Below are 27,945 nucleotides of genomic sequence, written 5' to 3'. Positions count from 1 at the left end.
TTGCTTTTTTTTAAAATTACTTAAATTTTTGGGGTTTTCTATCTGTTCCTCATTTGCTAGACAATTATGCCAAAATTGTGAATGAGCGGGGACGGAACCTTATGTGTGATCGCACAATACTGATCCTCCTTGTTCCACAATTAGAGCAAAGATTTGAACTTTCTTCGAAGTAGAATTGTGATCGTATTGGATGAAATTCCGGTCTCAAATTAGTTACTTTTTAATAAAATCTTTTATTTCTTCTCGTACTTGTCCTCTAATCTCTTCATGATCATGTCATCAAGACCATATAAATTATTTCTCTAGCAAACCTTTTGCTCCGAATTAACATTCGAATATCTTATTGCTATTGGTTTCTTATAACTGAAGTTTGTCATAATTTATTTTACAATTCAGTTTTTCTAATGTTTTTTTTTCTGCTTTGTTTTGCTTGTAAGGAAAAACAAGTCGGCCTAATAAATTATACTAGTCTAAAATTTCTGTGAAATTTTAAGTTTTTACTCGTTTTTATAATCATTTTGAAGTTTTTTACATCATTTTGAAGTTTTTTGAAAAACTAGGTAGAATACAAGATAAAGTTTGGTTTACCTCAGAATTCATTCAATTTTCTCAGAATTCATTTTGTTGTCAGCTTTTTTTTTCAAGCAGTAACGATAGCCAGTAATAATTGTCCTCAAATAGGTTTTTTTAAATATTCAATTGTCAAGTTCAAAAGACAACAAAGAAAGTTTTGAAAACAGAATTTAAAAAAAAACTCTACGTTCAAGTTGTCATTAACAAAACAGTTCTCAACTTTTGCAAAATTAAACGCTCAAGGTCTCGTACGACTGTGATCGAAGTCATTTCTAGCGTTAGTTGTCAAAAAAGAAAATAAAACTACACAAATTTTTGCAGAGCATCAAAAACTGACATTTTAACCTTTAAATTTGTGCCAGATTGCCTCTTTTAGTAAATTCCAAACATGCAGACTACTAAAATTATCTTCGAAAGTGAATCACAATTGAAAAAAAAAACAAAATTTTGTTTGACCTTTTTACCTCGTCTCGGAAAAAACTTGAAAGAAGTACGAAATTCACAATTTACCTGTTAAGTTTACCAATCACAATTACATACAACTCGAAAAGACTTTACCACAAAACATTAAGTGCTTTAAGTAGGGCAGTTGAAGAAACTAATAATTAAATTATAGCCAAATAATGACTCAGCATGATCGAGACCGTTCAGAAAGCAGTTGTTTTTCATGGTTCTACTTCTTTTCACCCCGATTCGTTTAACCCCGCATATTTTAACCCTTTATCTTTCAACCCCTCTATCATTTAACCCCTCTATCATTTAACCCCTATATCATTTAATCCCGCCGATTAGGAGTCGACATTAAACGCATATTTTGTCATAATTAAGTGGATAAATTAATCCCACGTTCGGTTGTGATAGCTTCATCCCAGTGAAACGAAACTTGATACACCTTGCCAAGACATGCAAGATCTTGACAGTCTTGACAAAACATGGATTATCTTACCAAGATCTTGTTAGGACAAAAATTCTTGGTACATCTTGATAAGATCTTGCCATGATCTTATCAAGCTGTATCAAGAAAATTTCTTGATGAAACTCTTTCAGTAACTCCGCCACTGCCGGTCCCCAGCCCGGAATGAAAAAGGAGGAGGGAAGAAACACACAGATCATACTGAAAAATCTCAATGACGATTTTTTTTTCGACTAGAGAAAATTTTCCGACAGTTCTTGCATAACCTTATTAATTCTTGTTTTCAAATCCCTAAAACTTGACAAATCTTGCTAAGATCTTGAAGATTCTTTCTTGTTTATCTTATCAAAATCTTATTTCTTGAGTTTCTTGCAAAGATCTTGCATGTCTGTACATATCTTGACGTTTTCTTACCAAGAATCTTACCAAGATCTTATCAAGATTTGTCAAGTTTTAATATGTTTCCTATCAAGATGTTTCAAGTTTCATTTCCTTGGGATATCAAGTCCCACGGGCCGCTGAGGCATGGCCAAATGACTATATTGCTAATTAAATAGTCCTTATTTTACAAAAGATTAAAATCAGGATGAAATGATAGACGGGTTAAAAGATAGAGGGGTTAAATGATACAGGGGTGAATAAATCGGGGGTTAAATGATAGGGGGTTAAATAAATAGGGGTGAAAAAACGGGACACAGTTTTTCATGTAATGACTTGCAGTTCAGTCTATTTTGATTGCCGGTATTTTATGACTGGGACATAAATTGATTATTTCAACATACCTCCTTGATCGTCCAAGTTGACTAAAGTGTTGATGGCCGCGCCCTTGCTCTGAAAAATCAGTGAACAATTATTATATTAAGAACTTTTAACTGTGCTGTCATTTTTCAAATGGTGAAAATGAAAGTTTCTAATTTACCTCTTCACATAAGGCCACCATCCGTTTCGTGCTTTCCATTGACTAAAACAAAAACGTTTACACAAAACTACAGATTATTTAAGAAACTAGAATTTTAGGTAAAAAAGAAGCGCTTGATATTTTTCTACTGTTGCTACTTAATTTCATTCTAATTTTTGTTTCTTTCTGTTTGTTAATGCAAACATTAATGCAATAACCTAACTTATGCAGCAATTTGACCATTTGCAGACTGTCAAATACGAAAACGGGGTCATTCTGTGTCATACAAGAAAACCACGTGACCCTTGCTTTGGAGAATTTTGTAAAAGAGAAGGTAAATCATTATTGGAAAAGATGTCCTCCAACTTTTCGACACAAGAAAATTATCTTAAAGTTTCTTGTACATTTTTGTCACTTTTTTTAAAAAAAAGACAAATCTCTATTGCAAAGAAACCACGCGAAAGAAATCAATGACACGAAAGCAAATTAACTACATCAAGTGTTCCGATTAAAATTGCCCCTAGCAGCTTGAAAAATTTTCAATGTCGACTTCTTAGATCATACTCAATTCTAGACCGTGAAATTAATGCAGAATTTGCAAATTATCCTCAACAAAATAATTGCTCAAAGCCAGAATTAAATGACAATTGGCGAAGATGACATTTTTTTCTTTACTTAATAGTTATCCGAATCAATTTGTGACAAAAAAAAATCGTCAGAAAAACATCAGTATAGACGTCAATTTGAAGTCCAAGCTTCCTTATCTAATGAGATTGATTTCTGTTCCTCGACTTTGTGTGCTCGATTTGTAAATCAATGAGTTGTAATATCAGCGCAAAACTTTATACACATATTCTCCATAAAGGGTTTCTTTTCAAAAACTTAATTAATTTTTGTCCAATTTCAGGAGAATTTTCTCAATTTTCTGTGTAAAGACAAATTTCTTTTATTTTTATTTCTGTATTTTTAAAAATTTGCAAAACCTCAAATAGTGTTTTTTTATATTTAAGAGCAATTTCTCTGAAAATTTTTTTAAAAAAAACAAACAAAATAGTTGAGAATTTAAACTCGAATAAATCTCCGTTCCGTTTGAATCAAGATCAGACGACTATCAGACCATCTAAAATCAGTGAATTCTAAAGTTAGATCACCAATGTGATAAAATAGGTTGGAATAAAAAGTCAGTTAACGCTATGACAAAATAGTTACAACGAGAAGCAGTCAAAAATGTAGATGCTAATTAATAGCCGCATCAGCAATTCCAGATGGCTATTATTTATGTAAAAAAATAAAATTAATGGATGATCATTTTGTTTGAACGAAGCATTGTTCATTTTAAAATCAAGTTTTCTAAAACGCCACCGTACCCAACGTTGTTGTTTATAATGGATAAACAGCTGAAAAAATAATGTTCAATTGCTAACAACCAATATAAAAGGTGCCTTAAAAATAAATAAACAGTCCATCGTCACATTTTGAAGTTGCTCTTTTGCTAATTTGACACAATTTACCACAAAATCTCTGAACTTCGTTGAAATTCACCTTAGAAAAATAGCTGCGAAAAATAGGAAAATACCAACCTTTTCTTATTTTTCTGCACATTTGATGAGAATATTATTCACAAATTTGTAGCTGCATTATATAGCTTATAAAAATTATATAATTAGTGGATAAATTTTCTCAGCTTTCTATTACGAAACACTATTTGCAGCAATTTTTGTCGAAATGCGAAATGTGATAGCTGACATTTAGAAATAGATGTTATTAGACAAAATGGATTACTAAAATAAGAGAGATTTATTTCTATCACTACTTCAGAATTGTATTTTATTTGTATTTTTCATTCACATTACCAAACAATTTTTTTCATAATTTCATAAACTTAGTGACGACCGTCTTAAATTTTGTACTTTATCTGATACAGCTAGACAACTGGCCCTTCGTTTTTGAGTTTTTTTGCGGAATGTTTTTCATCGAGAAATTTAATAGTTTCTGGTTCTGATAGAGACCTTTCTTAAAAGGTTTTCCAGTCCTTATAAATTTCCCGATGTTTCGCAGATTGTCATTCTTAAGAATTGGTAATAATAATAGGGATGTTTTCAATTTTGTCTTCTACATGACTACGTCAAATAGCTCAAGAAAACGATACACCAGTAAAAAGAATTTTCAAACACAATTATAAAACCTTATAGCATTCCTCAGCAATAGTTTTAAGAAACATACGAATTTACAGGACCTTAACATTCGTTTCAAACGAAAAAGATCCAAATTGTCATATATTCTTGATGTTATTATCAGACCAATCAATAACATAATAAAATCTGAAGATGTAAATGAAATAAAATCACTATTTCTACTCTTATAGTGAAGTTTGGAAGAAACACACAAGGTAACAATCAGACTTTTAAGTTCTTACAAAATAAAATCAGACTTGTAAGTTCTTTCAAGTTAAACAACTGACTTGCAAATTCTTACAAGTTAACTATCAGCCGCAAAGAAACTTGTAATTTTCTTTAAGTTAGCCATCGTGTCTCAACCCGTGTCATCAGAAGTTGATTCAAACCACCCCGGGCCGAGGTGTCAACGCCATTCAACGCAATATTATGTAAGAAAAGCGGTGAATGCGGAAAAATTAGTAAGATAAGCGGTGAATGCGAAGAAATTACATAAAGCAAGTGCCGAAAATGGTGAAAAAAATTTTATCGCCTGGTAGCGTTGAAATTACATAATTTCACCGCATTTGACCTCAAAATTATGTACGAAATTTGTGGTGACAAAAACAACTTTTCACCGCTCATCTTAAATATTTTTCCAATTTTTCCTCGACCCGGGACACGGGTTAAAATATCACTAAAATTAAATGTTATTGAATGTAATCATCGCATCAAAGTCTGGACAAAAGTCGCGTCAGGGGAAACTTATCGAAAATGGTCTGATCATTGAACCACGTCTGGAAAATTGTCTGATCAGCGTTGAAAGTCAGGAAAATTGCCTGATCAGCGTTGAAAGTCAGGAAAATTGTCTGATCAGCGTTGAAAGTCAGGAAAAGTGTCTGATCAGCGTTGAAAGCCAGGAAAAAAGTCTGATCAGCGTTGAAAGTCAGGAAAAGTGTCTGATCAGCGTTGAAAGTCAGGAAAAAAGTCTGATCAGCGTTGAAAGTCAGGAAAATTGTCTGATCAGCGCATTGAAAGTCAGGAAAATGGTCTGATCAGCATGCAAGTTCTGGAAAACGCCACATTCAAAAGGCTAAAACTACCAGAAAGGAATGTCGGGGAAAGTGTTGTCAATGTATGCAAACAATCCCAACGTGGGAGGATAGATGTAGTAAATTGTAGTCATACCTGGTAGATAACTTTGTCGGTCTCGGACATATCAGCGGGGTAAATGGGCTGCCCGTTCTCATCAAATGTGACCTGAGGTTCCAATTTCGTGTTCTTTGCCTTCTTTTTCGACCGCTTTGGTGCCCCTTGGTCCCCCGTCGCACCTCCCCCATTCGATTCCGACAGAGACACCCCACCATTTGTCTCGTCAAGTGACATAATGACAACAAAAAACAATAAAAACAAAACAAAACAGGTAGTGGTAAATAAACAATTCTAATAATGTCTCTTTATTGGCTTATTTCTGCTGGTATTGGCACCGTGTTTTTTTTCTTTAGATTGACAATTGGCAATAACCTTCTTTTAGCGGTATTTATGTAAACAACAACAAAAAACAAAAAGGAATAATGTCTTTTTCTCTGTATTTTGTAATGTAGTAAATTATATAACTGAGCTGCCGCTTTTTCTTAATACTGAGAGCGTGTAGCTTAATGGATCGGTTTTAAATGCGAGAATCGATTAGTTAAATACAAATTGTCTTTTTGTCTTTGCAAATAGAAAAGTGAAAAGTTAAGTTCAAAAGCGACCAAAAGAACAAAGTAACGAGAAATACAGGTATATATGCTTTTTAGTTATTATTTGAATCAAATTGTTACGCGGTAACAATTTTTATGATGAGATCAAAAGTTAAGGTCAAAATTTGAAAGATTCTTTGAAAAATAAATACGACTTGTTATAAATTGTTTAATGGAAATGTTTGGTAACAATGAATCTTTCCTTGCTAACAATTATTATAACTTTATAAAATTTGGATAAAAAATAAATAATTATTAAATTTACACAATTGAGAAATTGATCTCCGCAACGTAATACAACAACCAGTCGGAATAAAAAATGAGCTGTCGACGTAAATTATAAAATTTGAATTTAAAATTTCAAGGGTTGTTTACAATTCAAATTTTATAACAATCAAAACTATTGCAGGGAAAAATGAAAAAAAAAAATAATGAAAAATGTAAATCTAGCGACGCGTTTTGTTTTGTGAGTAATAATACGTCACCAAGGAAAATTAAGGAGCTTCTTTTAGGGATTATAGTGTGGTTAACTAAGAGGGGATAATAAATAAACAATCAAATTTCGTCTGGTGCGTAAACAAGTAAACAATCAACTGCGATGGTACAAATCACTTTTTATTATAACTAGTACTGTCTCTCGTTTAGTCTGCTTTAATCTTGCATGGAAAAATTAATAAATATAGTAGCTTCCCTACTTGCAAGTGTCACCCCTCCCCCTCCCCGCCTTGGAATTTTTTAATATTTGTTTAAAGTATTCTGAATACCTGTTCATCATAAAAACCAAATTCTCATTTTCAAGGCTGATCTCACGACTGAAAATTTGAGCCTGATTTGAGACCTATTATAGCTGAAAAGTTAGATTTTATTTTTGTACATTTACATACCTGATTCAGAACTAGATTACAATTTATGTTTATTGTTGTTTGCTTACGATGATCAGTTACAAAAACATGGAAAGAAACGTTCAGAAAAAATTTTAAAAAGTTCGAAACGCCAAAGAAAAAAAATAATGCACCGAAATTTCATTATAGCCGTTTATTACCAGTGCATTCTTTTCACCATCTTTTTGCTGCAAGTTGATTCTAAGGTTCAAATTCAACCATATTTTAAGTTAATTCCGAAAAATCGCACAATTATAAGGCTCGAATTTTGTGCAAAAATATCGGTAAGAAACATATTCTTCAGTATAAATTTTTGAATGATTTTTTATAAATTTAACTGGCATAACTCTGATCACAAGCAAGAAAAAAATGGATGCAGTTTTATCCACTAAATGCTCTCCTATAAATGAATAGGAAAGCTTTACAACGCCCAGTTTGTTTCAGTAGTTTTAAATCTGTCCGGATACTATATTTCTGCAGCTAAACTTTGTGAGCTTTATTATCCACTATATTGTAGATTATTGTTGGATTACTTGAACCTCACTTATTTCCAGTAAGCAATTCTTCAGCTTCTCTGTTCAAAATTTTTTTGGCTCAGATTATAAAAAATACCAATTTGAAACAATCAACATTTTTTTTATTATTTGGTTAGAAATTGGTACCTGAACACAAAATCGGGAACTTCTATCACAAAAATGTAGCACTATGACTCGATAGAGATATACAAAAGTTTACTGCGCTACATTTAGTAGTTGTTAAGCAGTAGGACCAAAAAATGGCAATTCAATAAAAATTAGAAACTATATTCTTAACAAACACTTTTGTTCCTAATTGTCTTCAAAATTACTAATGTTGAAACTGAATACCAGCGCATTTTTGCCAGTAGCAAAAACTGGCGGTGTATCTCGTACAAAATTTCTCTAACATAGTAACATTGTTCTTCATAAATAATGATTGAGAAAATCGAAGTTCATTCTTTGTCCAATAGGTCAAAATGAAGTAGAACTGTGCGATCACTACGATGATTCACAGAAAAAAAACGCACTAATAAATAAAAAAACGCTACTGTCTCTTTATGTTTAATTTCAACAAAAATCAATTTTCACTGATTTATCTATTTTTCGAGCTCAATTGCTACTACTTATCACGTGGTTTTACCGGAAAAATTGCATCTTGGTAGGCTGTAATTATGTATATCGAGGGATTGTGAACAGTTTTCTATGAAAAGTTTGTTTCTTCGTATAGAACAATTGTCGTATTTTCTGTACTAATACCACGGCTCATTGCACAACAACTTTAAACAATGTGAGAAAATTTATCAGTTTCATTATTCGTACTGCAGCGCAAACTGGACTGGTGATGTTGGAGTATGAATTTCACTTTAATTTCGCTCTCCACGTAATAATAATAGTCACTAACTCGTTTTTCATTGTGAGAACATCTCTTCCGTTTGGTAGTAAAGGGGCAGTCCTCACTAAGAGTCTTTCGTGAACTCCGCTGTTACATCTCACATTCGCTCATCAAATCAGAATGTAAAGCACTTCAACGATCTTCTTAACTCAACCCAAATTAAAATATCCTCAAAAACCGCTGTTTTCGGTCAACGAAACGAGATCTTCTGCTGGAAAACTGTTCTCTGTTGTAAATAGTTCTTCGTGTTGCTGGTTACCTAAAATGTTCAAACACTCTTTTAAAAATCTATTCACAAAAAGATTTGCAAAAACTTGAGTTCGTTGTCGTACAGATTAGCAATCTGTAGGTTGAGTTGATTCGCGGTGCCGATTTATTCAAACTTAGTGTTCCAAATTATGGGTTAATTCGCGGAGCGAAATGACACTTAATTTTGATGCTTGTTGAATTTATATTCTGAAAACAGAATTATTGTAGAATTGGTGGAGCGAAAGTTCGTTCTTTTTTTGAATGGGTATTTCGCTGATCGAAATACATTTAATTTGTACCTTGTTTAAATTAAGGCTTTTTGCAGAGCGGAATCTAGTTTAAGAGAGAGACAACTAAATTGAATTCAGAAAATGAGCAGAATGATTCCAATTTAAGATTAACTAAAACTGATCAACAATTTGTTCACAAAACTACATTCCTAATTGCGGCAACTTAAAATCACGAGACAACTTGAACAGACAAAAGATGTCATGCACGGGATGTAAACAAAATCAAATTTGTAAAAACATAAGATTTGATCTTCAGAACAAGAACTAAATGATGAATGAAATAATGGTAAAGGAAAATGAACAAAATTGAATTAAATTAAAATGAACTTGATTAGCTGCACCAAATCAATAGCCCCCAGACTAGCATGTACTATTTTACCACATTTCCCCCTTGACAAAAATAAATGACAAAGTTATTTATCAGAAAATTAATAACATATGTACTGGTTAAATAATTAATACTATAATGTTTTGAATCAGAGTTGTTTCATTTGTTAAATGTCAACAGTTTTTGGTTAAGTTTTAGTCGCTTTCGCATTCATAATATCTTTCGGCTTCGCCGACTGTCATCGCTAATTCTGGTCCTTCGTAATTGGGCGAGACGTAGAATTGTGTAGGGTACGATTGTGTCGGTGAACATGGGCCGACTGTAAAGTCAGATTCGCTTTGTTGGGTTTGGGCTGCAGCTGTCTGTATGGCGGAGATTATCGATTTATTCTGGATTTGTTGTCGCTTGATGATTTGTCTCCTTTTGTTTCTCGCAATTACACCAGGACTGGATGTTGTAGGGGGACAAGTTTGTACTGATGTGACGGATTCATCTGATTCGGTAACCGAGGGTATTGAACGTTTTCGTTTTAAAGGAATTAATGCAGCTGAGGCTTTTGTAGCGGCTTTACGTTTGGGTCTGCTAGGTGGCTCCGCTATAACAATTGAAGTAGATGGCATCTCCATTAGCACCGCGAAATCAATTCTTATTTCGGCGGGTTGTTTTGGCGGTGCTGTTATTATCGATCTTTTTGGTTTAGTGGGCATTCGTACCCGAAGAGCGCGTGTGACATTAGAATGTATAGAAGAAACTGTACTGACATCATCGGCTAATTTTCTGTTTTTCATGCGTTTTCCTCTCTCTAGCTTCTTCCTTAATTCTTTCGCGTGATGGCTGATCAGTTCCTCGGTTGTTTTTCCTGTTGGTATCGTTGGTGGTCGATTTGCGAAGACCTGTAGTTCGGTTTGACGTTCGGCTTTTGTACCAAATTTCGCTAAGTCTGAATTTCTGATAGTTATGTCTCTCTTTCCTGGTTCTTTAATGACTGAGGTAAATGTATCCGTTTTTACAACCGAAGATCCAGGCGCCAACGCGTCGTATAGGCCATCAAGGCTTTTTCTTTGATCGTTTCGTACGCGGTCGCCTTTTCGCAAGTTTTACTTCTAATGAAGCTTCTGTGCGTGGTACTGATTGTCCGACGTCTGGGTGGGGAATTATTTTTGATTCCTTGTACGGGTCCTCATTTTTTCTTTTTGTCGCATCTTTGCTCAGCCTGTCTTTGTTCGTCTCAATTTCTGTGTCGCTGCGTCCGTCATTGTTCCAATTTTCATCAGCAATGAGTTCATCCCATCGGACAGTCTTCAAATCTAAATATTTATTTAAAATATTTTTGTAGGTTAGATTTTTTTGGCTCCGGTTTAGTCGTTATATTACTTAATGGAGCATTCGCCTTTCTACCAAAATGTGCCTCAAATGGCGATATATTAGTATTCTTTTGACGGCATATTCGGAGCTGATAAATTATTGAATTAATTGATGCTTTCACATTGAATTGATTTCGCGCCGCCGTTTTAATGCAAGCTAAGCGATTATTGATTGTCTGTATTAGCCTTTCAACTAAGCCAATTGCTTTGTGATCGTGTATTGGAGCTTCGATTAACTGTATGTTATTTTGACTACAAAATGTTTTAACTTGTTGTCCCGTTTGGCATCGAACTTGATCCAATCTAATTGTACGGGGTATACCGTGAAGCAAAACATATTCTTGAAGAAATTTCAAAATATTATCTGCATTAGCTCTATCAAATACTTCTGCTGTTGGAAATTTTGAAAATCGATCAAAGACATGCAAGAAAGTAAATCTCTTGATTTTTTCCATTATAAATTGGCCCTCCAAAATCAATTTGAATTTCTTCATATGGAACTTTGCATAACTTTAATGGTGCCCATTTATTAGCAGGTATAATAAATTCTAAATTTTTACCATTCTTGACACAGGGGTTGCATTTTGCAGTTTTAGTAGCTATGTCCCTGTGCATATATGGCCACCACGCGTGAGTTGCCATATCGGTCATCCCCCATGTTCCATGATGAGTTGCGTGGATGGCATCCACGTATGCGTCTTTGATGGCATGGGGAAGGGCTATCCTGTCGTCGATGCAGACACATCCATTCCTAACATGTAGATCTTTCCAGAAGGAATGTATATAGGGTGATATCTGCTTGCATCGGTCCTCATTTTTGGTCAGGATAAAATCTCGTATCTCTTTCAGAATCGCATCCTTAGTTGTAAGGCTAGCCACCAGGGAACTGGAAAAGATCTTTGAGAGAGCGAAATTGAAGGAGTCCAAATAAAGATCAGCTACTGAAGGCGAAGTGACTGTTGTCGTATCAGTGGTAGGCGTGATTGGCGTCGCGGGTACTGCTTGGGCTGATGACGGTCCTGCTTCGTCTGCAAATCGTACTCTTGAGGGCGTCGATTGTTTGACTTGCATCAAAGTTTCATCGTCGGAGTTTGATTGAGACATCATGTATACTTTATTGAATTTGTTGGCGATTCGTTGGAAATTGTTTAATTCGAGTAGCGACTGTTTGGTAGAACGATTCAAGGCAAAAAGCGAGTGAGGAATGTTAGCTGTCTCGATTTGAATATTAGAATTTAAGTTATTTGGTGTTAATTCTTAATTGTGTTATCAGTATTCGTAATTGTAGAATATTCTGGATTTCACGGTGCGAATTCACTGTATAATTTGTTAGAGGAATTTGGATTATTTGAGGCTCGTTTTGTAAGCGGATTTCGCGCTGCGAAATCGACGTAATTTTCTGCATTTAATAAGAAGCGTTTCGCACCGCGTTTAATTACATCCAATTTTGCTACTATAAATTGCTCGTCATAGGTAGATATATTAACAACTTTTTGTTGCGGGTCGCGAGAGATTTAATCCACTAATCCCATTTTTGAGCCGGGGAGATGATCAATTGAAACGTCAAATGGTAGTAATCGATCTACCCAACGTGTCAATCGACTATTATAAGATTTGTTAGATCTGTTCTATCTCATGAATGAGAGAAGAGCCCTATGGTCAGTAATTACAGTAAAGGGTTTGCCGTATAAATAATATTTAAAGTGTTCCACGGACCAGAGAACACCCAAAAGTTCGAGCTCATTTATGCTATATCTGTCCTCAACCGAATTCAAGAATCGTGACGCGAATGCTACTGTATGCCAACCATTAGGTGTTCGTTGTTCTAATGCACATCCCAGACTTTTACGTGAAGCGTCGCATTTAATTCTTGTTTCTAATTCCGGATTAAAATGTTTGTTTTCGGTAGTTTTCGCAATTTGTTCTTTAATTAATGGGAACTGTTTTTCATGCTCATCTGTCCAGAGAAACTTTGTATTTTTCTTAAGCAGAGTTCGGAGTGGGTAGCATAGTTGTGACAAATTTGGAATGAATTTTCCTAAATGGTGTACTGAACCCATAAACGATCGAAGTTTCTTAAGATTTGTAGGTGCTGATAATTTTCCGATTGCATACGTTTTATTTGATAGTGGAGTTACACCTGATTGTGTAATATTATGTCCGAGCCATTCGATTTTTTCTTTTGCAAAGTGACATTTTGCAAGATATTTTCGGAGATTTTCTTGATCTAGTTTTATTAGACATTTCCGTAATAAATCGAGATGTTTTTCTATTCCACCTCTGCTCACTATCAAAATATCGTCCAAGAAACAGAAAGTGTTATCCAGACCTGCGAGAGTGCAATCAATAGCTTTTTGGAATTCAGCTGGCATATTCGTAAAACCGTAAAATCCAGTTTTAAAGCGATATGTGCCAGTCATATCTCCGCTTACGATATTAAAGTTACAATGGCGGGCCGTATCACTGTGTAACTTTAGTTGACTATAAGCGTACTGCAAATCAAGAGTTGTAAAATAAGCATTTTCTGCGGCGCCGTTGACAGTGTGTGTGAAATTGTTCGAATTAGCGAGTCTATGTTTGGCATTTGATACTTGTTTTTGTAAATAGCTTTATTTAGAATTTTGGAATCTAGTGCTATTTTGATTGACTGATCCTTTTTCACTGTAATGACTATTGGAGAGATAAAAAATTGATCAGAGCAATTAGTCAGTTTTTCTATATGTCCTTCGTTTAGCAAAATTTTTCAAGTTCAAGTTTTACTTTCGGTTGAAGATGTATTGGCACTTTTCTTCCTTTTTGATGTGTTACTCGATGATTTTTGTGAAATTTTGAGTTAACCGTGTGATGTTTAGATTTGCCGATTCGTGAGATCAATTCTGGGAATTTTTTTGCTAACGACCTTATAATCGCACAAGTTTGATCTATGTTATTGACTTCTACAATCGGGCAAGGTTTCTGCGATATTATAATGCCTAATTGATCAAAAAGGTCTCGTCCGAGAATTGGTCGGAAACCATCAGCTACAACCGTAATTTTTGCTTTCTGGATTTTCCAATCGTTGCATCGAACTGGCGTTTTCAAAGCGCTTAGAGGTTTTACAATGTCATTAGAAAAAGACTTTAGTTCTAATGGTTTTTTCTCTGACCATTGTGATTGCGGACAGTTATACATTATTTCTTTAGCAAGCGACATAATAATAATAGTGCAACCGCTGCCGGAATCGAGAAGCAAATCGCAATCTGTATTTCCGATCGTTATCATCATATTTTTCAGTGCTGCTTGCGGTGAATTAACATTTTCTACAGTCGCAACGTAATTGTCGTCCGAAGAATCATAATCGGAATTAATTTGCTCGTTGTAATTTATATAATTAACGTTTTGACTTTCCTGACTTGAATTTTGATCTGTAGTTTCAGCAGTTTCTATGTTATTAATACGATTATTTTGTTGTGTATTTCGTGCAGTGTTAAGTTTTCTTCGACATACCTTTGCGAAGTGGTTGAGCAAACCACAGTGATTACATTTCTTCCCCATAGCCGGGCAAACCTGGCGATGCGTTGGTGTCCAAGACTGACCACAACCACGACATTGTCCGACTGATGCACGGTTCACTACTGTTCTGCCTGATTGATTTTCACGCACATTCGCGCCATGAAATCGATTGAATGATTGTATTGCGTTTACTGTACTGCCAGTTGCACTGTTATTGAATGATATTCTCTGCTGTTTCTGTTGGCCCATATCCATATTGACTGCAATACTGAGTGCTTTTTCTGGGTCAACTGTATCGCGGAGAAGTTCCCGTTGAATATCATCATCTAACATGTTTGTGATGAAGATGTCCCTGATGATTACCTCCTCACGATTTTCAAAATCACATTTTTCAGCCAATTCTTTCAAGATGCTGTAGAATTGTTCTACTGTTTCGCCCTTTTTCTGCTTTTGAGAAAAGAACACATATCGATCGAATGTGATATTTCGCGGACGGATAAATCGATCTCCATCATCTCACAAAGTTTGAAGGTAGACAGGTCATAGATATTGTCATGAGGAAATTTTTGTGTTAGCAAACGTCTTCCCTCTGTACCAATGCTTAGGTATAGGAGAGACACACATTTTTGGTCGCAAAGATTCCATGGCGTTCCCCGCATAGTACTCCCGCTTCTGTTAACCTTTGACATTTTAACTCCCAATTCAACTTCAATTGACTGTTTCGTATCTGACGGTCTCTCTCCGTTTCCAATGTTGAGTCTTCAATCGCCGTTCCGTACTTTGGTTCCACTGGTAGTCGAACCGTCGTAGGTTTCGGTTCTAACAGCGTGTCCAGGGTGATATTCTCACATGCGAGGATCGCAAATTTGACCTGGATCCGCCATTTTTCCCATCTGATTGGTGGGTCCGACGTTGGACGTTCCCAAAATGGTTCTATCGACAGTGGTGTTTTTCGCTACTCTCGAGCTGGCTGCGCCATGTCGTACAGATTAGCAATCTGTAGGTTGAGTTGATTCGCGGTGCCGATTAATTCAAACTTAGTGTTCCAAATTATGGGTTAATTCGCGGAGCAAAATGACACTTAATTTTGATGCTTGTTGAATTTATATTCTGAATACAGAATTATTGTAGAATTGGTGGAGCGAAAGTTCGTTCTCTTTTTGAATGGGTATTTCGCTGATCGAAATACGCTTAATTTGTATCTTGTTTAAATTAAGGCTTTTTGCAGAGCGGAATCTAGTTTAAGAGAGAGACAACTAAATTGAATTCAGAAAATGAGCAGAATGATTCCAATTTAAGATTAACTAAAACTGATCAACAATTTGTTAACAAAACTACATTCCGAATTGCGGCAACTTAAAATCACGAGACAACATGAACAGACAAAAGATATCATACACGGGATGTAAACAAAATTAAAATTGTGAAAACATAAGATTTGATCTTCAGAACAAGAACTAAATGATGAATGAAATAATGGTAAATGAAAATGAACTAAATTGATTTAAATTAAAATGAACTTGATTAGCTGCACCAAATTAATAGCCCCCAGACTAGCATGTACTATTGTACCACATTCGTCAAAGGAGATGTTGGCAATTTAAAAAAAGTTCCGGCACGGTAGTTCGGTCAAGTAAAATTTGCTGTTGACAAACAATAAGCAATTTCTAATTAATGTCTTCAAGTCATGAACATCTGCACTGACCAGGTCATAAGTCGGGCGTTCAAGGTTTGTTACCCACGTCGTATTTGAGAAAACGACCTCGATGACTGCTCTGATCCGAAAAATGCAAAACTTTTTTCTACAATTTCCCGTTTACCGATCGTTCCCATACTCCTCCAAAGTGATGTTCAGCGGATGAGTTTAACTTCCAACTAATTCCCTACTGATTCAGATTTGCTTCTTTCATTTGTGGGTTCCGTTAGGCAATGTAATCTGTGAATTCTTGTTCGGCAAAAATGTTCCAATTTATATGTTTATAATTTTTAGTAGGCTTTTTACACAATAAATCTCATAATTGCATTGGGAGAACTTTTTTTGTCTAAAATGGTCACTATTTCTATATGAACCAGTCGCACAGTTAGGCGTCTTATGAGACAGACCGATCGTTGCTTTTGTTTTCTCTTCTAAATTGTCACAGTACAGGTGGTGATGTAGTCACATTTGACACTTGCCAAAACTGTTGATGTATCTTATTGTTCTTAATGCTACAAATTGTGCTAGTAGACTTGTGCTTCATTTTTTGTTTCAACAGTTTACAATTTTTCTTTTTTTGACCATGGAAGCATTTCGTTTGCATATAATAATTGTTTCTAAATTTTTTCAATCCTTATTTCATGCTCAGTGCCTTCATGTTGTTTGTTCTTGTTCTCACTTCGCAAGAAATTATTCAGCTGTTTGATGTCTACAATGTATCAAAATTGGATGATTGCCTTGAAATCAGGTTGACTTTTCACTATTCGGCGAATGGCATGAGTATTTTTTCTCTATCAGCGATCAGCAAGAACTGCAGCATTTTTCTACTTTTCGCAGTATAATCTTCAGCTTTTAGAGATTTCAATTCTTCGACAAACGGTTTTTGCTAAGATAACTTCACGATGGTTGAGTTCATTTTTTCTCCTTCTTCAACGCCTGCGACAAGTGTTAGCAGCCTGTTGAAACTGCTAAATGGATCTCACCGAGTAATAGCTTCCTTTATTCGAATAACACAGTTACAAAAACTGACAGACACTTGTTATCTTCATCTAGGTAGTCATCATATCTTCAATTGCGCTGGCCATTTCCTTTTTGATTGCTTCAACCGTGCGGAACATCAGTTGTGTCCAGTGTCTCAGCCACTCAATTGACAACAAACACTTGATGTTAACCACGGTAGCTGTGTATTCACTGCAATACTCTAGTTGACTATAAAAAGTTGTTTGTGGTCAATTGCCTTCAAAAACTCTTCCGTTCTGTTGTAAAGGAGCGGTCCTCAAAAAGAGTCTTTTGTGAACGCGATTGTTACATCGCACAATCACTCATCAAATCAGAACGTAAAACACTTTGACGATCTCCTTAATTCTACCCAAATTAAAATAACCTCAATTACCGCTGTGGTCGATCAACGAAACGAAATCTGCTTTTCTCTACTGTAAATCGTTCTTCGTTTTGATGGTTACTTAAAATGTTCAAACACTCTTTTAAAAACCTATTCACAATAAGATTTGCTAAAGTTTGAGTTCATCAAAGGAGTTGTTGGCAATTGAAAAAAATGTTCAGGGCATGGTAATTAGGTCAGGTAATTATTCTTGTTGACAAACAAGAAGTGATTTGTAGTTAATATCTTCTAGTCTCACAAAAAAATTTTGTTGTCAATTGCCTTCAACAAAGACAAGGCTGAAACTGTTTCAGCTACGGTATGGCCAGTTAGAAAAGCCCACACTGTTTTTTTCTGCAAAGGTTCTCTTCACTTGGAGCTCTGTTCCCTAGAAAGAAAACTTGAAAATATAAAATATAACATTTTTTTCTATGGAAACAAGTACCAGTAAGAAGTAATTTTTTGCTCAACAGTTGTGCTTCAGAACACAAAGTATGTGAACTTTTGACCAAAATTGCAAATTTCTCTGATTTTTGTTTTTTTATAGCTCTATTTATACTACTAGAAAAGTCGTTCTAAAAATCTTAACTGCGTATCTGATTGGCTGAAGCTAAAGATATCGACAAGTTCTGAACTGTTTTCATTAACTCTACTTTTTCGATTGATGACATTGGAAGCTTGGTTACCCATATAGAACGATTGTAGATAATTCTTTACTAACCACAGGGCTTGTAAGAAACCAATCGTATTAAATCTGATACAAAAATTTAAGAGCTTTCGTTAGTTCTTGAATTCATCACAATACTTATTAGGTATTTACATTTACGTTAAATTTTCGAAGTTTTACCTACCAGTCCTTTCTCACTCGATCAGCTTAATTTGCTCATTAGCCAGCTAGTTTCAAATTTCAGCTTTATTAAGTGAAAATGAGGCGACACTCAACAAGACCCATATTCAAAGATTATACTGATAATTTCAGACCGTTTTCTCTACAAAAATTATTTGAACTTGTTATTTTTGCCTCAATGCTCAGACGTTTTAGACAGTCTTTTTAATACTTTTCAGCTATTTGAGAATAGGTTTACTTCAGCAAAATGGTGTTTTATATGAAGAGCACTATTGAATAAAGTAGCAAATGGGCTCTGAATGAGAAAACACTCACTCCATTTGTTCACTTGTTCAGCCCTCGAGAAAAAGAAAAGGAGGAGGAGGAAATTTGCCCAAAAATTAATGAAAAACTAAAACGGATTCAACTTTTGTACTTCAGCAAAATTCAATATCCCCCCCCCCCAAACACACATACAAGCAAGCACACAAATGCTGAAATATACACATTTCATCAAGCACTCCACTACCATATATAAACACCTGTATGAAAGTATACCCGATTTACTTACCCCCCCCCCCCCCCCCCACCCTTCTAACTACCCTGCACTCACACCTCCACAGTGAACCTACCTTTCCAAAACATACATTTCGCTTTGTTTTCTTGTTTTCACAGGAAAGTAGAAAACAACAAGAACGAAAAGTAGAGTACAGCAAAGCAGAGCAGAGAAATCAAGAAATCAACAAGAAGAAGAACAACAATAACAACAACAAGATGGAAAGTGGGAATATTGGAGAAGAGAAATAATGGAAGCAGAGAATGGAAGCGGAGTGAAGGGGGGAATGTGATGTGAGAGAAAGAGAGAATTGATGATTTATTAAAAAGTAATTTGTCTCAGCTGACTGGAAATTGAAAAAGTAAAATGGCCAGGCGTCTTTCAACCCCTCTCCTTTGAACTGCTCTTCCTTCTTCCCTTTCCATCTTTTCCTTGGTCAAGTGAATCCCAAATTTATACTGTACCACAACTATGGTACCAGCAACGCAACTTGTAACAACCCCCACACACCAAACCTCTCTTTCTTTATATCTGTCTATGATTTAAAGCTATTGCTCTTTGTTGTACTTGTTTTGGAATTCAAGAAAAAAACTCTTTAAAATTGGTGTGAACAAATCACAAAATCAATACCGGAAAATACTTGAATTGACAATTGAGGATTGAAGACAATATAGTTTTGTGTTCACTCACTGACCAATAAACCCACCGGGGTTCATACTTTCCGACTCAATGACTCACCTGTGTAATGAGGAGGAGGGGGGAGGGGGGGTTTATTAAGATAGGGAAAGAACCATTTATAGCGAGTGTCCATCAAAAAATGTCAATTGTACATTTTTTGTCACCAACAACGATACTCGAATCCGATTGCTATGCTATAATAATGATGTAAGAGACGACTGATGATAAAATAATGAATATTAATTTTGCTTAATGGAATACGCTACAGAAGAATTACGAATGAGTTTTTTTTTCGAGTTGAAAACATGTAAATTTGAATGTATTATCAACACTTCAAACACACAGGCTCACAAATAAACCAACAATAAACCAACCTTTTGCTAATTTCATGTTTAAACAATTGATTCTTTATTAAAATTTTCGATATTTCGTCTTGAAAAGAATCTATTTTTCAAATACTGAAAACATAGAAATTTTTTTCACCCATATTTAGCCACTCAATACAATTGTTGAAAAAGTTACAATGAGTATTATTGAAAGCTAATGAGAGGTGAAACATAGTAACTTAACTGATTTTCGAGTTTCATTTCATCCGAGATGTAATGTTATACAAATTTTGTATAAGTTTTCTCGGTTTTCAGCGTATCTGATGTTTGATGTCAGTTTGCTATATTTTTTCTACATTAACTGTGATATATCGAGAAGTAGCGAACTTAGCAACTTAAGTTAAAACTTCGATATATAAAGAAAACTTTCTTACCTTATGTTTGGTGAAGTGAAAATGAATAATGGCTTCTAATTTGAACCGAATCGTCGATTCAAATTTGTTCATACCACAAGTTTATCAATGTACATAAATCATAAATTTGTGAGATAGATCCGACCTTCCCACCACCAAACACGATCAGTAACCAAATCTCCGACCCTCCCAGTAGATAGCAATGACATGTTCTCAGGTAGGGAGAACAATGTGTTAAGTGCAAAAAACTGCACTAGTACTTGCCATATACGGCGAGGGGAAAAACTTGTTCACAACTAAGGTGTAAATTAACTCATATCAGTTTATCTATATCTAGACGGATCTGTAAATTTTCATACTGATACGGATTATAAATACCTGTGAAATTTTGTACATTTAGGCCATTTTGAATTCAATTATTAAAACAATAAAATTCTTGTTACTCGTGCTCGAGAGCACGACAATGGTGTCCAGACCACCAAACGACCGACAAACCTTGGATCTGCAGAATGCTGAATCCTGTACTGCGTGGATCTTGTCTTCTATGGCGAAATGTCGCGCGGAGAAGAAAGAAGACAAAGTCAACAACGACGGTACGATCGTGGATCTACAGGTAACAAATATCTTTCTTAGTATATGCGGCCAGGACGCACTTCTCTAACTTAGGAGCTTTATGAGCCCTAAAAATTGTTAGACACTCCTTTTAGAGAGATCAGACTAGCTATTCAAAACTATATTTCACCTAAGGAGAGAGTAGTAACGGCAGAAAGGGCTAAATTTCTGTCCGTTGTCCAAAGCGTTGGAGAATCTGACGACGATTTTCTAGCGCGCCTCAGAGAAAAAGCACGTTATTGAGACTTCGAATAACTTAAAACAGTAGCCAACCCTGAGGAGGAATTGGTGAAATTAAAATTTATCTCATGTTTAAGAGACCCTGAGGCCAAATTAAGACTATTAGACGGCATTAAAACTAAGCCAACTATGTCTCTGTCTGAAATGACAGAAAATTTACAGTTCAGAAATCAAGCAATGGCTTTTGCGAGTTCCTCAACAGGTAATAGACCATTTTTAATAAAAGAAGAAGTGGGATACAACTGCAAAAAGACCTTCAGAAAACCTAGTGAAAAGTTCACTGGCAATAAAGGCAATGGTAACTTGTGTATTAGATTTGGAGGTAATCCACACAACAGCAAGCCGTGTCCGGCCTTGAACAAGAAATGTAACACCTGTGAAAAGGTGGGGCACTTTTCAAAAATGTGCAGAAGTAAAACCCAGCCTAAGTGAGGTAAGTCTGACCAGCACAACAACTTCTCCGAGTAAGAGGGTAAGTTGCCTGGTCAAACATCATCCGAAATGGAGATAGGAATGTACTATACACGGGAAAACGTGTTTAACATATCGGTGACATGGGAGCACATTACAGTAAAAGACCATAAAATAAAAATGCAAGTTGATACCGGTGCTGATAGCACCGTGATATCATCCTTAATCTGGACTGAGCTTGGTAAACCTCAGTTAAATGGGAAAGGCAGACGTCTTGAGGCCTATGATGGTCATCAACTGACGCTTCTGGGATCACTAACATGTGATGGTGGGGTTTCAAATGCATCACCAGTAGTGTGACAGCGGAAGATAAATGGAGCTCTGAGACTATGCGTGGACCTCGAAGTTCACATCAATGGCAAAGTTGTGGACGAGGACTATCCAATCCCAGACATGGACACCATTTTCCATAATCTCCATGGGGCCTCTTATTTTGCAAAAATTGATTTATCAGATGTATACTATCAAATTGAGCTGGACGAGGATGCAAACGAAATATGCACAATCAATACAACGCAAGGATTGTTTAAGATGTGCAGGCTTCCTCAGGGCCTAAAGAACTTCATCAATCTTCCGGAATTGCATTGAGTCAACTTTCAAAGGAATCAAGGGTGTGGTCATATTCCAAGACGACGTTCTGGTATATGGAACAACAAAGGATCAGTACGAGAAACGAATGCTTGCAGTCAAGAGTCCGCTACGTGAAAAAAACTCACCATCAATGAGAAGAAATCCATCTCAAAACCAGTTTCAAGCGTAAGTTTTCTTGATTACTCTGTTTCCAAAGAAGGAATAGCACCCGATCCCAAACATGATGAGAAAATCAAAATTGCAAAACTGCCATCAAATATGAAACAACTCGAGTCCTTTGCAGGTTTAGCAATTTTTTATGGTCGAATGATACTGGATTTTGCAATCAAAGTGCTACCCCTAAACGAAATTCGAAAAGAAGAATTCAGATGGGACAAGGAAGAGCAAAATGCTTTTGCAAACATCAAAAACGATTTATGTGCTAACCCTCTTGTACAGCCTTACAGCTTGACGAAGGAAGCAACCGTGACAACAGACACCTCAGAGAAAGCTATAGGCGGGGTACTCTCACAAGAAGGACATCCTGTAATCTACGTATCGAGGAAGTTGTCACAAGCCGAACAAAATTACTCCAGTATTGAGCGACAGGCACTTGCAATCGTCTTTGTGGTCAGAAACAGAGATTGAAACAATTCGTACTCGGAAGAAGGTTCACTCTACAGACTGACCACAAACCTCTCAAATATCTCTTCGCCCCAGACGAAGAAATTCGGAAAACAGCATCAGCAAGAATTACAAGATGGGCGATAGCGTTGATGGGATTTGACTTCGAATTGAAGTATACATCCGGAGAACAGATCCCCCACGCTGATGCTCTGAGCAGACTAGACTTTGATGATGACGATGACAAAGATCGAGTCTGCTTTGCTCTTGACAATATCTACTTCGTCCAATCCGACCTGATGACCCAGTCAGACATCAAAACTGAGCTGGGATCGAATCGACTCCTTCAAGATGTCATCAAACGAATAAAAAGCGGCATCTGGAATCAGTGCTCAGAAGCAGAGAAAGGATTTGAACAACAGAAAGACGCCTTGACCATTCACAATGGAATCATCTTTTGAGGAGTTGTGCCTTTCATTCCACCCAAACTAAGACCCATGGTGATGGCCAAAGCTCATGAGACTCACCCAGGCAAAAATGCAACTGAAACAACAGTTCGAATGATGGCTTGGTGGCCCGGCATCAGTCAAGATGTTCTTCGATATGTTAGTAAATGTAAGGAATGCCACGAAAACAGGCCTAGCCTGGGGAAAACAGTATCTACTTGGCCGGAAGCTGAAGTTTGGGAAAGACTCCACATGGACTGGGGCTACGTTAAGTATCAAGGAAATATCTTTGTGATAGTGGACGCGGGATCAGGTTGGATAGAAGCCTTCCCTGTGGGAAATAGAACCTCACAAACAGTGAAGGTGTACTTGAGTCAAATCTTTGCAAGATTTGGGATACCAAGAACATTAGTTTTAGAAAATGGTCTTGAGTTTGTGAGAAGTGACTTAAAGCAATGGTGTGAATCACTTGGGATTAAAAAGATGGAATCTCCCATCTACCATCCAAGAGCAAATGGGATTGCTGAACGAGCGGTCCAAACAGTGAAACGGTCTATTCAAGCCTGGAGTCCAAATCTGAATGTGTCATTTGGCGCTTTCCTACAGCGGGCTTTGATGACACATCGGAACACTTCCAAGATGCGGGGCAAAACTCCTGTAGAACTGCTACTGGGACGCAAAATAAGACTGATTTTGATCTGTGTGAACGAGTCCTCTTCATAACGACGAACAGTTCACCAACAGTTCCAGCTACTTTCAATATCCGTAAAAGAATGAACACTTCGTTCATCCAGCGGGAGAATTCAAACAAGACAGTTCTTGTTAGTGACAACCAAATTGCACGGTTGGAACCTGACGACATCAAGACTGAATCTACTGACTCACAGTCTGAGAGCAGTAGGGACGACATAGACGTCGCATCACCCAACTCTTCTGCAGAAACCTCAGTAGTTGAAGGGGAACAACCTTCAGTGGCCACGAGAACTTCAAGCAGAATTAAAAAACAACCAGAAAGATTTGGAGAAGCTATTCCTACAAACTTGCTTAAAAAAGGAGGGAGGATGTGATATATCGAGAAGTAGCGAACTTAGCAACTTAAGTTAAAACTTCGATATGTAAAGAAAACTTTCTTACCTGATGTTTGGTGAAGTCAAATTGAATAATGGCTTCTAATTTGAATCGTCGATTCAAATTGGTTCATATCACAAGTTTATCAGAGTACATAAACCATAAATTTGTGTGATAGATTCGACCTTCCCACCACCAGATATGATCAGAAACCAACTCTCCGACCCTCCCAGTAGATAGAAATGACATGTTCTCAGGTAGGGAGAACAAAGTGTTAAGTGCAAAAAACTGCACTAGTACTTGCCATATATGGCAAGGGGAAAAACTTGTTCACAACTCAGATGTAAACTAACCCATATCAGTTTATCTATATCTAGTTGGATCTGTAATGTTTCATACTGATACGGATTATAAATACCTGTGAAATTTTGTACATTTAGGTCATTTTGAATTCAATTATTAAAATATTAAAATTCTTGTTACTCGTGCTCGAGACCACGACATTAACTAAAAATTCGAATCAAATGGTTAATTTTCCACTTGGGTTTATTTTTCTCAAATTTTGTGATTTTAGTCTCAACAACAGTCGTTTTATTTTGTCAAATTATATTATTAGACTGACATCGGAAAACTTTATAAAAATTAGTTTTATCTTATGACAGTTTCTGTTGAAGTCAATGAGAGAAGGACCATTTTATTTATAAAGATTTAAGTTTGTAAAATTTGCAACAGCTTGAGAAGATTCTGTGCAAAAGCCAAACAACAATTGCTATATTAACTTTCATCAACAAGGATCAACAACGTTAAATTTCAAATTCCAAAATAGTGCGAAAGTAGCCTGGAAACTTGTTCCTACATTGGAAAGTGGACTGCTACTAAAATTTTTCTCTCACTTAGGACATTATAAAATTCCTCTGCAAGTTTTTGTGGCAAATTATTTTCATTAAAAGTATATTATTTTTGCAATCTCTATAGCCATCGCAGCAGCAAATAACTACAACAGTTACATTGATAAATCAAAAGACTGCCTGAAGTAGTTTTTGGAGACAAAAAGTGGGCTTTTTTCAATTTCATAAAAACCGGGATTTGAGTCTCAGAAAATTTTAGCGCTATGCCAGCACATTTCAAGTGTAAAAACTTAATCAGTAATGAAGCATTGCATCTCCAGAACAATTAGTTTTTTTAGGTGGAGTTTTTTTAAATTATGATTATGTTGGTGTCAATGATACTAATTGTACACTATAGTCTGAGAACTACTCATGTGCCAAAATTAAGTCTGATCAGTATACCTTTTGGCATACATTTTATACTATAGAAGCATACACGCTCTTTATTTTTTAGCTAGGTTGTAGCTATTTAACAGAAAGCCCATTTGGCTTAGTGGTTAAGCGTTGCATTGCATAAGAAATATTACAGGTAGCCACACGGAAATTCGAGTCGCTTATAAATCAAACCTCGTTGGTGGCAGTTAAGTTGAACATACCAATTTTCCTGCAGTACAATTTTCTTAAAAATTAAGACTAGCTAGTGTAAATTGGGGTATAAACATAGTACTGACCAATGAAAAATCAGGAAGCCCCTAGACTGATTCAACGCTGATTTTTTTTGCCACAAAATTCCGGGAAGAATTCTCTTGATCCAAAATACAGTTAGTTACGATTGACAGTTAACAAATGATCGGTTCATGCAAAGCCAGGTTCGTTTATAGAAGATCAGTTATATCGACGTCCCTACTATGTTAAAAATGAAAAAACTTTTACCAAATCAGAACCAACATAGAGATCTAAGTGTATTTGTCAAAATAATGGCTTCATCTGTCCTCTTTGTGTTCGAGTCTTACTGGTGAAGTTATCATTTCTTAATATTAGTTGTTTCAATATTTGACAACGCAGTGATCATTTCTAATGAATGGTTCACTGATGGTTTGGACAACCTGCTGGTAAAAAAATTGAAAGCTATAGCTTCCCAATTTTTTTAGTTGCAAATAAAATGGCATTTATTCAAGGGACGGATAGTCGGTTTTAGTGCTAGTTTACTGTCTCAAAAGCAGTAAACTGAGGAATTGTGCCGTGTCAATAAATTAAGTTTGTGGATAAAATTTTATATGCTTTTAAGATTTTCTGGTTTTTCTTCATGAAGTATTTTGTCAACAACTATTTAAATAAACATCTGAAATGATTGAAATAATGATGATTCAGTATTGATTAAAATCCCAGAATGAAAATTTGGACAAAGTTTGTTTGAAAACTAATAACCAACTGAGATTTTTAAGTTGAAAAATGGTCTTTCATCCAAATTTTGTGATCTTAGGTTTTCGGAAAGTTTAATTGAACACTCTGATTGCAAATTATGTACACTTTAATTGTATAAAATAGTAGAATGTACGAGTTTTACAAGATATAGTGTGGAAGGGAAGTTAAAAAATGATCTTTCATCTGAAATTTGTGACATTAAGTTTTCGCCAAGTACAATTGTTTTCTTTGATTGCAAATTATGTACAATTTAATTGCACATAATTGTAAAATTTGTCAGCAAATTATGACTAAAGCATAAATTTTGTTTGTTCCTTTTTCACGTATTTTTGTTTTCTTTTTTTTCTATCTTTCTTGGATTTGGTTTAATGTTTAATTTCGATTTTGTTCATTTAAGTTTTGAAAATATTTATTCTTTTAACTTTTATGACTGAAGTGTTGCACCTTAAGGCTAATTTTAACGTTTTACTTGTGTTATGAAATAATTTTTGGACATAATATCGGTTCTTGATTTTTACATGATTTTATGACAATTTTGTTTTTCCGCATCTTAAATTTTCAAGCTTTAATATTTCAAGAGATTTTAAGGTAAGAGCATCGGTGTCTCAAATCGATTTGCGCAAATTACTGAACCTACTAGTTGCGATTCAATAACGATCGTTTTATGCACATAACTCAATCTACCTTTGCTCAAAAACGATCTTTTTTGGGTTTTTTAAGTTTTGCGGTTTTTTATGTATCAAAGTTTTCTGCCATGATTTATAAATCATAGTATTTATAAGTCTCAAAATCACGATATTTTAAAATGGAATTATACAAAACATTCTGAATGGTTGTTCTGTTTTTTGGGCGTTGTGACAATTTTTTTAAATGTAAATATGCTGTTTCAGTACTGATTTTACAAGTTAACACTGAAACATGCAGGCTCAGTACTGAAATACTCTGGGTGGTAAGCCTGGGTACTTACCAATTAGAGAAAAACATTTCAAGGTAAAAAGGATAAATTTAAATCTGAAAGGCCATTTAAATTTTTGAGGGTTTTTTAGCAAGCGAACTGAACAAACCTGAATTCGTTCACGCAACATATAATAATAGTTTGTACCAATATCGGTTGGGTCGGTAAAAATTTGTTCAGCATTATGGTAGAGAGGAGTATAGGACTATTATTAATTGATGGAAATTAAAATTTATTGTATACCTATGTCAAAACTTGGGAGCGAGTGGTAAATGTTGTATCGCGCACGCTCTCAAATGACAAGCAGCTCTTAATAAATAATAAAACACAGCAAAATATACTTTAAAACATAATTTTGTTCTCGGCCAATTGCAAAGAAGGTTCCACGCCGCTTTTATTTTCCTATTAGGAAAGATTTTATGAAAAAATGGAACGCGAAATCCTTTTCTTTGTTTTTTCCTGCTCTTGAACACGAAATTGTGAGCTCGCGTACATGTTTTTTGAAAATAGCTGTGAATTTAAAATAACCTCATTCAAG

General features: G+C 35.5%; 1 protein-coding gene across 14 annotated transcripts; it reads right to left on the bottom strand.

The window, feature by feature from the left end:
- Positions 1 to 2,146: 2,146 nt before the first annotated feature.
- Positions 2,147 to 27,695, bottom strand: LOC142356596 (uncharacterized). 14 transcript variants are annotated; one of them, XM_075408460.1, is made up of 4 exons: positions 27,517 to 27,695; positions 5,726 to 6,935; positions 2,406 to 2,447; positions 2,147 to 2,317 (listed from the first exon to the last, which is right to left on the bottom strand). In XM_075408460.1, the coding sequence occupies exons 2-4, from the start codon at positions 5,921 to 5,923 to the stop codon at positions 2,255 to 2,257; spliced, it is 303 nt and encodes a 100-aa protein (XP_075264575.1). In that variant the 5' UTR covers positions 5,924 to 6,935; positions 27,517 to 27,695; the 3' UTR covers positions 2,147 to 2,254. The 14 variants fall into 14 exon arrangements, with proteins under 14 accessions (XP_075264575.1, XP_075264577.1, XP_075264586.1 ...); XM_075408462.1 differs by having other exon boundaries at positions 27,555 to 27,695; XM_075408471.1 differs by having other exon boundaries at positions 5,726 to 6,872; positions 27,555 to 27,695.
- Between the last annotated feature and the right edge of the window lie 250 nt (positions 27,696 to 27,945).

This window comes from Convolutriloba macropyga, unplaced genomic scaffold (genome assembly GCF_964194025.1).
Source record: "Convolutriloba macropyga unplaced genomic scaffold, txConMacr16.3 SCAFFOLD_3132, whole genome shotgun sequence".
NCBI classification, from domain to species: domain Eukaryota; kingdom Metazoa; phylum Xenacoelomorpha; order Acoela; family Convolutidae; genus Convolutriloba; species Convolutriloba macropyga.
Note: the sequence above shows the minus strand (reverse complement) of the source record. Positions and strands in the feature narration are given on the sequence as shown.

Bases quoted from the DNA above. Each gene is read 5' to 3' on its own strand.
- LOC142356596 (XM_075408460.1), bottom strand. From the start codon at position 5,923: ATGTCACTTGACGAGACAAATGGTGGGGTGTCTCTGTCGGAATCGAAT. The intron at 2,448-5,725 runs GTATGACTACAA...TTTTTGTTTTAG, and splicing joins CCGACAAAGTTATCTACCAG to TCAATGGAAAGCACGAAACG. The intron at 2,318-2,405 runs GTAAATTAGAAA...CTGATTTTTCAG, and splicing joins TGGTGGCCTTATGTGAAGAG to AGCAAGGGCGCGGCCATCAA.